Source organism: Neophocaena asiaeorientalis, unplaced genomic scaffold (genome assembly GCF_003031525.2).
Source record: "Neophocaena asiaeorientalis asiaeorientalis breed wild unplaced genomic scaffold, Neophocaena_asiaeorientalis_V1.1 scaffold591, whole genome shotgun sequence".
In the NCBI taxonomy this organism is placed as follows: domain Eukaryota; kingdom Metazoa; phylum Chordata; class Mammalia; order Artiodactyla; family Phocoenidae; genus Neophocaena; species Neophocaena asiaeorientalis.
This window is the reverse complement of record NW_020173494.1, coordinates 1,840,484-1,853,364: the sequence shown is the minus strand read 5'-3', so window position 1 is coordinate 1,853,364 and position 12,881 is coordinate 1,840,484. Positions and strand designations below refer to the sequence as shown.

Genomic DNA, 12,881 nt, shown 5'->3' with positions numbered 1-12,881 from the left:
AGCACATGGGAGTAGCCACAGAGTCTGGGTGGCGGGGGTCAGGGGGTGATGTTTTTTCTTTGCCCTCTGTGTGCCTTTGACTCTTATCACCGTGTCCTCTGAGTGGCAGAGGTCCAGGCCCAGCACCTTCCAGACCTGGGGAAAGGGTGAGGGTGGCAAAGCACCCCCCTGCTGGGGCACTCCCGAGACATCTGGGTGGAACTGATGACAGGGGCCCAGAGCAGCCAGGAGCCTCTCCCACGGGGGAGAGTTCATGGTCGGGTGGGGCTGCGGGCACCCAGTTGTTTTTTTCCCTGTGCTCCACCCCATGCATTCTTCCGAAGAGCAGGCTCAGTGCCCTGCCCTCCAGGAGGCCTCGGGGCTCCCAGGTCTCTGCCCCTGAAAGTGGGGGTGGGCATGAAGGGAGTGGAAGGTGCAGGGGAGAGGGGGCCTATGGACACCCCCGACTCCACCTGGGCGCCGGGCTTGCCTCGCACCGCAGGTTGGCGAGTGAGGGGGCGACCCTTTGGAGGTCACGGAGCCCGGCGTGGCTGGCACACTGTTAGGTGCAGGCCCCACAATGGGACCTGTGCCCTGCCTCGACTCCTCCCCCGCCCGCCCCTCCCGGCCCCGCCCCGCGCGGGAGGGGTGGGCGGGGCCCGCGGGGAAGCGCGCCGACCTCCCAGCCAGGTGCAGCGCGGGCTGTCCCGTGGCGGACGCGGCCGGGAGGAGAGTTCGGGTCTCCTCCTGCCTGTGCTGCGTCCCTGCGCCTTCTCAGCCGGATGCCCGAGACACTCAGAACCCAGGTAACCGAGGGCGGGACACCCCCGCGGCACGCGTCCTCCCGCCTCCCTGTCCGTGCGCACCCCGCCTCGGCGGCCGCCCCCCAGGCTCCCCGGAGCCCGCCGGCCGCTCCCCGGGCGGCTCTTGGAAAGTTTGCGCCCGGAATGACGTGCACCGGACGGCGGCGAAATGTAGCCACTTTTGCCTTCGCGCCCTCCGCCCGGGAGCCGATGCGGTGGGGTGGCCCCGGTGCACGGGGTCTCCGCTGAGATCGGTTGGAAGTTTGCCTTCTCGCTTTTCCCATCCCTCACTCTTCTGAGCGTTTGCGTCCCTCCCCCGTGTCCCTCAGTTCCTTTAAAAATATGTATATATCCTTAGATGGGGACGGCAGAGTTGGCGATTTCTTAAGGGATGTTTACGTTTGTGCTTCCCGCCTCCTCCGGCCAACATGTACGATAGGAGACTGTACTGAGCCAGACAGGGTGCGGGTGAGGGGGCGGCCCTCTGCCGGGCGTCGGGTGGGGGCCGGGCGCCGTCTGTGCCCTGCTGAAGTGGGTGCCCAGCCACGGGGAGTTCTGGGCTTTTGTCTTGTCTCCCGCAGGTCACAGCCCAGCGGGGTATCCTCGGCTCCCCCAGCACTCCTCGAGATGAGCACTGGGGAGAGAGGGTAGGCAGAGGCAGGGATCTAGAGCGACCTCTATAACCCTTGCCGATTTGAACAGAATGGGCTTCTTCTTGCCTTGGCTGCGAGGAGGGCTCAGCTGTGTGTGGAAAAGGGGATGAAAGATGGTCCTAACCACGCAGAAAAAGAGAGGACAGGTGGGGGAGGTCAGAGCATCAGAGAAGAGCTAACAGCACTCACGTGGACACTTCCTTGATTTCATCCACACCCCCTCCCTAATTAACCGGTGAGGTAGTAGATCTTAATCCATTGTCAGATGAGCAAAAAAGGAGGCTCCAAGAGGTTAAGTAACTTGCTGGAGAAAAGTGGTGGACCTGGACCACAAACCACAGTCAGATGGTTGGCTCTTCATTTTTCTGGGCCCCTGATCAGCAGGGGTTCATTTCTTCTCCCCCTCCCTTGAGTTTCTTCCCCGAAAGGGGTAGGCCCAGAGATTGCACCTCCAAGAGGAAATAAAATCTGGTCAGGGAGCTCCTCCAAGAGAGGGCCGACTCCTTGCTAAGCCAGGAGGTCTGCAGGAGGCGAGGACCTGTTTTGTTCACGGCTGTAACCATAGTACCTGGCACTCTCGGAAGGTACCCCACAAGAATGGAATGAATTAACCTGAAACAGCAGAGCCTCTTTTCCAGCTGATGGATCTTTGCCCTTGGTGAACAGAAAGGGCATTCGGAAAAGTCAGACCAGAAATGTGCCCAATGCCATCACTGCGGGTCCTTGAAATCCTTACCCCACTTGGTTCTTTTAAGCCAGTGAGCACATCCATAATCCCGTGTGCCTTTCCAGACAGCCAGGCTTTCACCTTACCCCCAATCTACTTCTTGTCAGGCTAGGAGAAGCAGCAGGAAGTGGGTTCCATGCCCAACTTGGCCCTGCTCTAGGTTGAAGGCAGAGGACCCTTGGCCCGTCTATACCAAAGTCTTACCCATCTCTCCAAGAAATCTTATTTGGAAACTCTAGTCTTCATTGCCTCTTCCCTGATCCTTCCATGGGGCAACCATGGATTCAGGGAAGAGGACTTGCTTTTCTGAGCCTCAATTGCCTCATCTGTAAAATGGGGACAATAGAATCTGCATGGCTTTACATGAGAGTGTGTGGTCCAAAGCGCTCTGCAAGCTGCAAAGCAGACTGTGAGAGACGATTTTTCTTTCCTCACATGTTTGTTAGCCTGACCTCCCCAGGTGGGCTATAAATTCTTTCTGGGAAGGGATCACACATCTTGGTATCCCTCTGAGAGCTCTCCTCATTGTGAGCACACAGTAGGTTCACAGGAATGGAAGAGGAATTGCTAAAATTGGTGAAAAATCCACCCCTGCCCCCATGTAAGGAGAGGGGATACTCTACAATACAGGGGAGGGTATAGGAGGGATGGGAGGGGTCTGAGATCCAAGACCAGGAACGAATGGGAAGGCAGGGCGTAGCGGACTTTCCATGGCAGTGCCCTGAAGACTTTTGAGGCTGTGCCAGGAACCTTATAACCTTGGACTCCTTAGCAGATGTGGTGTCTGCTTTGGCCTGAGGACAGGCCAGGACACCCAGAGTTGACCAGTTCTGCTCCTTGGGGGAGACCACTGAGAACATAGCTGGGATTCAAGCCCCTGCACATCCCCACTCCCATCCCCCCCCCCACACACACCACCTGTTCCTCCCCAGGGGTATGTGCACACGTAGGGCCCACCCAGCTTCCTACTGCCTGTTCCTGGCTCTTAACAAGAACCCAGTGGAGTAAGACCTTTAGACACAGAATATCTCAGCTGGAATAAGCCTTGGAGGTCATATCTCTACACCCCTTCCCTGCTTTACTTTCCATAGCACATATCACCATCTAACATCCTGTATATTAAGAATATTGAAGAATCTTGTTTCTTGGCTGTTCTCCCCTGTTAAAGTATCAGCTCCATGAGGGCGGGGCTTTCGGTCTGTTTTATTCTGATCTATTCCCAGGAGTCAGAGCGGTGCCTGGTGTGCAGCGGGTGCTTAGTTAATATGCGTTGAGTAAATGAATACATCCAGGCCACGCTTCCTCATTGTACGGTTGGGGAGACTGAGGCCCAGAGACAGGAGTGACCTCTTGAAGACAGAGCTGGAGCTTTTCTTGATTGGACTTGAGTTAATTCTAAGCTGGGTCTCTGTCCCCTGCACCAGGTTGCTAGGCGTGCTTAGGAGCTGCCTTGGAAAGAACCTTCAGACCAGGTGCCTCCAGTTACTCAGAGGGGCAGCTCCTAGCTGAACAGATCACCATCCACATAGAGTGATTTGAGAGAGCAAAGGGGGGAGCGCTCCCGGTTAGACCCCCATCCCCAAAAGAAACCTCCTAATGCTGCTTTCCAAAGGTGGGTGGTGCCTCTATTAGTGGTGAAAACAGTGCCGTCTCCAGGCAGCCTTCTCAGATTCCCCAGGGCACTGGACGACCCAGGCGGAGAAGCCAAGTCCCTGGCAGCCCTGGGGAAAGAGGTGGAGCTTCAGATCTGCTGGGTCAAGGATAACAAACCAGTCTGAGAAGACGCAACCAGATGTGTGGGCCAGGAAGAGCGAGGACACTATTCTGCCCAAGGCGTGGGAGAAGGTGGGGGGCTCTTAGGCCTCACTTAGGAATCTGATGAGTGGTTTTCTGGAGGCCCCAAGAACTTGAAATTCTGAGGCACTGTGTCAGGACAAGCAGGATGGAGAAGCTTGCGTGTGTGTATGGGCGGGGGGATAGAGTAGAAGCTGGAACTATCTATGGGATAGAAAATATGGGAGACACATCCACAAACACCAAGCAACTTCAGTCTCCCTCCCCACCCCATCATTCTGCTGGCCAGTGTTGTTTCTGTAAAGGACTTTTGTCTGTGTTCTAAGGGAGAACTCTAGGCCGTGTGGAATCGATTGGAGGAAAAGATACCTATGGCAAGAAGACCTCCCAAAGAGGTTATTGCAGGAACAAAGACAGGAGATGGGGTCCCTGGAGGTGTATTTCCTCCTGACACTCACTGGGAATGTAGACCCTTCCTAGCTGCTTGGAGGAGCAGGGGTACATTTTAAAAAAAATTTATGTATGTATGTATGGCTGCGTTGGGTCTTCGTTGCTGCGTGCGGGCTTTCTCTAGTTGCGGCGAGCGGGGGCTACTCTTTGTTGCCGTGTGCAGACTTCTCAGCGCGGTGGCTTGTCTTGTTGTGGAGCACGGGCTCTAGAGCGCAGGCTCAGTAGTTGTGGCGCACAGGCTTAGTTGCTCCGCGGCATGTGGGATCTTCCCAGACCAGGGCTCAAACCCGTGTCCCCTGCATTGGCAGGCAAATTCTTAACCACTGCACCACCAAGGAAGTCCCCTGAGTTACATTTTTAATAATAGTAATAAGCATGCAATAAATGCTAGTCGGATGCCAGGCACTGTTCTAAGCACTTTACTTGTACTAGGTAGTCCTTACCACAGCCATGAGGTTGAAGCCGTATCATCTCCATTTTACAGATGAGGAAACTGAGCTTCAGAAAGGTGGCGTAACTTTGCCCACAATGACACTTGCAGGGAAAGGGGCACCAGAATTAGTCGGGCTCCAGACCCTGCAGCCTTAGCCTCCATGCTGTGCTACCTCAGTCAGCCAAGTAGGCCACACAGACAGGACAAAGAGCCTGGAGGCCAGGGTGGTCGACACACACGTGGAGACAGGGGAAGCAGCTCCTGTGTAGGCCCCCACATTACATCCATAGGGAACTTTGGCGTTTTCCCTGCTATTGACCCCCAAATCTTTTCCCATTGGTATTGTGGTTTGCCAGATTAAGAGCTGAAATGGATGTTGGAAGAGAGACTCCAGAAGTTGGGCTTTGAAGGATGTGTAGGAGTTTTTACCAGCGTGTTGGGAAAACTGGGGAGGAAGGGAGGCAGGGCAGGTGGAGGGAACAATGATAATGCTTTGCCTGAAGAAATGAGTCCATAATAGTGACTCGTCCTGGGCTTCCCTGGTGGCGCAGTGGTTAAGAATCCACCTGCCAATGCAGGGGACACGGGTTCTATCTCTGGTCCGGGAAGATCCCACATGCCGCGGAGCAACCCAGCCTGTGCGCCACAACTACTGAGCCTGAGCTCTAGAGCCTGCGAGCCACAACTACTGAGCCTGCGCGCCACATCTATTGAAGGCTGCGTGCCTAGAGCCCGTGCTCCGCAACAAGAGAAGCCGCCGCAATGAGAAGCCCGCGCACCACAATGAGGAGTGACCCCCGCTCGCCACAACTAGAGAAAGCCCGCACGCAGCAACGAAGACCCAACCCAGCCAAAAAAAGAAAAAAAAAAGTGACTTGTCCTGTGTCTGAGGCCACTGTAGCTCTCCTCCCCCCATTCTTGTCCCCCAGCCACTCCTTATAGGCTCCCTTCCTGTGAAGAGGGGAGACCCTGACATGAGACATAGCTTATGCATTCCTGTCCCTTGCCTCCTTTATTACCACCGTCACTACAAGTCTGGTGGCTTTCAGCGACAGTAGATGGAAAAGTACGCCTGTTGTGACATGACGTGAATCAGTCCTTCATAAATAATGGGGTTGCATTGTCAGTGCTAATGCCTGGACCTGTGCCCTAGTGCTGGTCCACGGTGGGAGACATAGTGTTGGCTCCTGGGGTAACAGGACAAGGGTGACTCTAGGTGTTATCCTGAAGTTGAGCAGGATGGCAGCAAGGTGCCAACAGGTGTGAGAGATACAGTCTTTTTGGCAGCTAGGGAAAAAGACAGTGTTCCCCCAAAGCAGTGATCCTAGGTGTGATTTCTGCCCATGCTCTGTCCTCTCACCCAGGGTTTATCTTACAGAGTTGTCCTTTCTTCCGTCCTTGACACAAGGCTAGGACCACCCCCAGAGAGCTCTGTGGGGAACTTTCGTGATGAATTTTGCCTAAGCCTCAAATGGGCATCTTGCCGGGATACACTGTAGCCCCTTAAGACATTCTTCCTCTTTGATTATGTGGGAGCCCTGTGGTCAGGATGACTTTGGTGGGATGCATTTGGAGCCGGCCAGAGGCACAGAGCCCAGCCATCACGGGTGTCTAGATCCCAGGGGCCTGAATTCGGCTACTCAGCCAGCTTGCCACTGGTCTTTGAGTCGGTCACTGGAGTCTGGGGAGCTGAAGGCCTGGTGTGGCAGGTGGGGAGCTTTTTTTTGTCGGTGCTGCATGGCATTCGGGATCTTAGTTCCCCCACCAGGGATTGAACACCGGCCCCCTGCAGCAGAAGCTCAGAGTCTTAACCACTGGACCTCCAGGGAAGTCCCCCTGGATTCTAATTCTGACACGATCTAACTCACAGTATGACTTTGGCCCTGTCCCTTCCTGGGCCCCAGTTTTCTCATCTGTCGAAGAGACAGCTTGGCTGAGATCAGGACCAGATACTTCTTTGCTGCAGGGCTGTCCTGTGTTTTGTAGGACGTTCGGCAGCAGCCCTGGCCTCTACCCACTAGATGCCAGTAACACCACCACTCACTTCTCTCCTGGCAAACAGCAGTGTCTCCAGACATTGCCAAACGACCGCGGTGGGCAGAATCGTCTCTGGTTGAGAACCACGGGGTTAGATGACCTCTGAAGACCCTCCCACTGATTACCCCCAGGACCAGGAAGACACTTTTCTCTTTCAGCCCCTGTTTTGGAGATGCTGACTGTGTGAGAACCAAGGAGCCTGTGCATGGGGTCTCCAAGGGCTTACAGGGTAGGATGTGAGCTATGAGAACAGGAAAGGCTCTGGGCCCACTGCGCCTCTTGCTGAGAGCCAAGGCCAAGGTCTCTTTGCCTCCCAGGCCTTGGGTTACATAAGAAGGTAGGGGGCGGGGGAAGCAGGCCTGTGGTTGGCCCAGGCGCTAAGGTCAGCAGCCTTCCAGCCAGTGACTAATCATCTCTACATGCCCTAAGGACTTAGCTGCTCCGTGGTCCCCTCTCCCACTGCCCTGGGAGGGGACACAGGAAGTGAATCAGCCCACCCACGGTGCAGAGGAAGGGGAAGGTGGAGCACAGCAGTGTTAGACCCAAGGGCCACACACCCTTACCCCAACCCATCCCTGGTTTTATTTTGTTTATTCCTCCCAAGTTAGTTGTTTATTAACCCAGTGGAAGCCCCTTCTGACCTTGTTGCTTAATGGAAGGGTGAAGATTTATCTTCTCCAGGAATGGGAGGAGTTTGTCAATGAATCTTGGAAGTAAATCACTGTTCTGAGGACAACAGGCTCAGAAATTTGGGGTAGTGTTAACCCAAAATGATCGGTTTGGGTTATCCTTTTTTATTTTTGCGGTACACGGGCCTCTCACTGCTGTGGCCTCTCCTGTTGCGGAGCACAGGCTCTGGACGCACAGGCTCAGCGGCCATGGCTCACGGGCCCAGCTGCTCCGCGGCATGTGGGATCCTCCCAGACTGGGGCATGAACCCGTGTCCCCTGCATCGGCAGGCGGACTCTCAACCGCTGCACCACCAGGGAAGCCCAACATGTGAGTTTTTGTGTCTGGCTTCTTTCACTTAGCATGATGTTTAAAGGTTTATCAGTGTTGTGTTATACATCAGAATTTCCTTCCTTTTGAAGGCTGAATAATATTCCAGTTGTGGATTTATCCATCCATCTGTCGATGGACAAGGGTTGCTTCCACCTTTTGGCTGTTGTCAGTATTGCTGCTACGAACATGGCTGTACAAATGTCTGTTTGGGTCCCTGCTTTCAGTTCTTTGGGGTGTATTCCCCGAAGTGGAATTGCTGGGTCATATGGAAATTCTGTGTTTCATTTTTTGAGGAACCACCATACCGTTGAGGAATAGGTGTTGAGGAAGGGGGAGGAGGGAGGGCAGGGGAGGAGAGAGCCTGGACTGCGGCAGGAGACAAGTGGCACAGTGGTTGTGCTTGGAGCTAGAGATGGGGCCCTGGACGGGTAGAGTGCGAAGGGTCTTGGACCAGGCGAGGAACTTGGGCTCCACGCTGTAGGCAGAGAGAAGCACTGAAGGGGCTTTTAATCAGGAAGTGATACAGGCCTATTATCATCTTAGATGGACAGAGCTGGGAGTGATGTCACAGATGGTCTGGGAGGGAAAGAGGCTTAAGGCAAGAACCAAGTGGGAGAAAACTGGGTAACACTGGAGCCTCGTGGTTGGGGTGGGTGGAAGGAGCAGGTCTGGAGGGTGGGTGCGCTGCACAGGGTGCCCAGGTTTGCGCTTTGGTGCTGGGTGAGTGGTGGTGAGGCTGCCGATAAGCTTATAGGAGGAGCAGCCAGTTTGACAAGATAATGAGGGCATATCCATTGGCTTGAAGGGGCCATGGAGCCACCTGTGTAGAGGCAGGATTTGAGGGCTGCGCAAAGCTGGGCAGAGCTAGGTGCTGTAGAATAGGCGGAGAAGCTGGTCCGGGGCAGGGAAAGGACCGCCATCGGATGGCACAGAAGACCCAGCGGAGTTGGAGGCCAGGACACAGGGAGGCCTCTGCTCAGTACCGCTCAGTCCCTGCCCTGCGTATTTCATATCGATCCGCACATTTTCACTGCCAAGCTCGAGGCTCTGAGCTTGAGGCTGGGCACGGGAGGTGGAGATACAGAGATAAACCCAAGCCAGTGACTAATTCATTTATTCATCCCATAAAGCTTAGAAAATGGAACTTGGCCAATACCTTTGTACAGTTAAATATTGACACAATTGGGACAGGTGCTATGCAGGAGAAATAGGGCATGTTATGAAAGTGTGTCAGCGGACATGCTTAATCAGGGCAGGGTTTCTCACATCGGCACTCTTGCCATTCTGCATCAGGTAACTCTTTGTCGTGGGGTCTGTCCTGTTTAGTAGCTTCCCTGGTCTCCACCCACGCGATGCCAGTAAGTAGCCACACACAACCCACCCCCAGTTGTGATCAACAAAAATGTCTCTAGACATTGCCAAATGTCCCCTGGGAGGCAAAATCACCCTCAGTTGAGAGCCATTTGCCTAGGGGCCAGGAGAGACTTCTTTTTTTGAGAATGATGGTAATCTGGGTTCTAGAAGTTAGATAAGAATCAAGATAAAGCAGGGGTGGGGAGTGGAGGGGAATATTCGGGGCACAGGTAACTGTGTGCGGGGGTCCTGAGGTGGGAAGGAGTGAGGAGGCTGGGGGAGCCGATGAGGAAGGCTTCCATTAGGTGGGCAGTGGTGGGGGCAGGGAAGAGCGGATGGATTCAGGGATACTCAGGAGGGAACACAGGCAAGGGAGCCTCCTGGGTGTGGAGGATGAAAGTGGCTGGAAGCTGGCAAGTTACATTTTGGGCCTGTTGGGTGAGCGATACCTGGGAGTCCTCCAGGTGGGGCCCTGCGCTCAAAAGAGAGGTCTGGCTGGAGATGCACATTTGGGAGTGACATGCGTGTAAATGATGAGCTTAGCCTTGGGTAGACCAGATGGCCCAGGGGGAGTGTGTGGACCAAGCAGAGAGGAGGGCCTAGAAGTGAACTCCAGGGGTGCCAGCATTCAGAGACAGAGCGTTGGGAGGTGTCCCAGAGAGGGAGCAGGGAACCCGGGGAGCCCGATGCTAGAGGAGCCCGAGGATGCTGAAGGATGGGGGCTGGCCCATGGTGAAGTCTCTGGAGCCTTCAGGTAAGAAGAGAACTGGGAAGTGGCCGCTGGATTTAGAGCCCGGTGGCTGCCATGGGGGAGGTCAGCCTGGGGTCGCTGAGGAAGGGGAAGGAGGGGAGGGAGGGGGCTAATAGGCAGCTTTTCCAAACCTGTGTCAGCAGAAGGTGAGGAGAGAGCATGGAAATCAGAAGGGAAGTGCGTTAGGGAGGGTTTTGTTTTATTTGTTTAATCTTGCTTGTTTTGCCCCCACCCTCCCTTTTTTTCCCTTAGAAAATAAAAGTACATGGTTCAGAATTCAAAAATTGTGAAGATTTCGCTGTGAAAAAGTCTCCACCCCCATCCCCCTTGGCCTCGCAGTGCCCTCCCCTCCTCAGAGGCAACTTTACCAGTTTCTTAACATATTCTTCCAGAGATATTTCACGCACAGATCAGTAAATGCATATGTGGTCTTTCCCTCCACATGGTAGCAACACTATATGTATTCTTCTACCCCTGATTTGGTCTTTTTCCACTTAGCTCTCTTTTTTTTTTTTTTAAATTTATTTATTTTATTTATTATTTACTTTTGGCTGTGTTGGGTCTTCGTTGCGGTGCGCGAGCTTCTCATTGCGGTGGCTTCTCTTATTGCACAGCATGGACTCTAGGTGCACGGGCTTCAGTAGTTGCAGCACGAGGGCTCAGTAGTTGTGGCTCACGGGCTCTAGAGCGCAGGCTCAGCAGTTGTGGTGCATGGGCTTAGTTGCTCCACGGCATATGTGGGATCTTCCTGGACCAGGGCTCGAACCCTTGTCCCCTGCGTGGGCGGGCGGATTCTCAACCACTGCGCCACCAGGGAAGCCCCCACTTAGCTCTCTTGAGAAGCTTCCAGATCAGTACGTGGAGAGCTTCTTCATTCTCCTTTACAGCTATATGATGTTCCATGATATGGATGGCACGTAATTTATTTAACAAATCCCCTGTTTGGGGACATCACAGTGTCTCACTGAATCTCCTTGTGCTTCAATCATTTTGCAGTGTTGGTGGGTGCATGTGGGGAAATGTCTCAAAAATGGAATTGGTGAGTCGGATGGTTTGTATTTTGAAAGATATCAGCAGGTTGCTCTCCATAGAATTTATAAGAATGTACATTCCTACCGGTAGTGTGCAAGGACGCTCATTTTTCTACACCCTCCGAAATAGAGTGTTACCAACTTACTGATGTTTGCCAATCTGGAAGACAAAGATAGTTTTTTTGTTTTATTTATTTATTTATTTATGGCTGCGTTGGGTCTTCGTTGCTGCACGCAGGCTTTCTTTAGTTGCGGCGAGCGGGGGCTACTCTTGATTGCAGTGCACGGGCTTCTCATTGCAGTGGCTTCTCTTGTTGCGGAGCATGGGCTCTAGGCGCATGGGCTTCAGTAGTTGTGGCACATGGGCTCAGTAGTTGTGGCTCGCGGGCTCTAGAGTGCAGGCTCAGTAGTTGCGGTGCACAGACCTAGCTGCTCCGCAGCATGTGGGATCTTCCCCGACCAGGAATCGAACCTGTGTCCCCTGCATCGGCAGGCGGATTCTTAACCACTGTGCCACCCAGGGAAGTCCCAAAGATAGTTTCTTGGTGTAGTTTTAATTTGCATTTTTCTTGCTCTGAGTAAGGTTGAACATGTTTTCATAGATATAAGAGCCATGTGTATTTCCATTTCTATGAACTGTCTATTCATATGTTTTGCCCATTTTCTATGAGGTTGTTGGCCCTTTTCTCATTGAATTAGAGGTGATCTTTGTGTATTAGGGGAAACTAGTCTTTTGTTGGGAATGTGATTTACAAGCATTTTCCCCCCCAGTTAATCAAGGAAGTTTTTTGTTTTGTTTTGTTTTTTTGCTGTTGCTGCTATGTTTTCAGAATTATGAATGCTGATGGGAGAGATTTGCTGGGGTGTGGGGGTCCCTAGCTCAGGGGTCCCTGAGGAAGCATTGGAGTGGGTTCCAGATTGAGACCAGGATGGGAAACACCTCTGCTGTGTAAACAGGCAGAAGGGCAGGTGGGAGAACGGTGCCGGTGCCAGGGGGTTGGTGGCAGCGAGTTTCGAGAGCAAGGGCAGATATGTGGGTTCATCCAGGCATGGGATTGTGTTAACAAGTTATCAGAAAGTTAGAGGGGAGGAGGACTACTGTATTAGTGAGAGAGTGATCAGATTAATGAACGCTGACACCAGAGCAAGAGGAGGGGAAGTGAGTGGATGGGTGTTCTGTGTTTTCTTAGATAGGGTACTTGTCTGTTTGGCATGCAGTAATCACCAGGCCAGGCTAACGGCCAATGTGGTTACATTTCCCCTGAGATCAGACCCCATACTCTGAATCCCCTGCTTATCTCACTCTGTCACAAGCCAATATTTCCCCTGCCCTAAACCAATCCAGTGCCAGGTACCAGGCAACTAGGGACAGCCCCGATGCCTCAGAGGCCACTGGAACTGTTCAAACCAGCCAATCCCAAGCTGCTTTGCCATGCTTTTCCCATTGGAAACCCCAACAGAGGCTCTGGCCTTAGGCCTTCCCCCTTGCTCCTGCTTCTGCCTCTTGACCAAAGCCTAGTGCTTTCCTTGTGGTCCTGTGTGCTGTGCTGTGTCCCCTTCTCTTGGGAAATGTAAGTAATACGTTCTTCTTTCAACGTCATTAGCCTCTCCGTGTGCCATTCAGACACCTCCGTGAATTAAAATCCTATGGGTACAGTTAAGACAAGAGAGACACTTGGACGGGACAGAGTGTGAGGGCGAGTAAACTGCAGGTCCCAGTGGGGCTCCAGAGCTGTCACCCTGTGAGTGGTTAAATAAGCAGGCTCTCAGGGTGGACTTCCTGGAGGAGGTGGCTGGAGATGAGGAGAGGCCTCGTGGTGGGAAGGGCAGGAGCACAGACTGGGAGGCAGAGGGAACTGTGGGGGGGG

General features: G+C 53.5%; 1 protein-coding gene across 3 annotated transcripts in view; it reads left to right on the top strand.

The window, feature by feature from the left end:
- The first annotated feature begins 664 nt into the window (after positions 1 to 664).
- The window catches only part of PAQR5 (progestin and adipoQ receptor family member 5), an 87,033-nt gene continuing 74,816 nt past the window's right edge, over positions 665 to 12,881 (top strand). For 2 of the 3 annotated variants that reach the window (XM_024747529.1, XM_024747523.1), the window contains exon 1: positions 665 to 785. In XM_024747529.1, the coding sequence (XP_024603297.1) occupies positions 762 to 785 (24 nt within the window). In that variant the 5' untranslated portion in view covers positions 665 to 761. Of the gene's footprint in view, positions 786 to 9,963; positions 9,986 to 12,881 lie in introns of those variants that run through there. The other variant, XM_024747526.1, reaches the window with a different exon arrangement.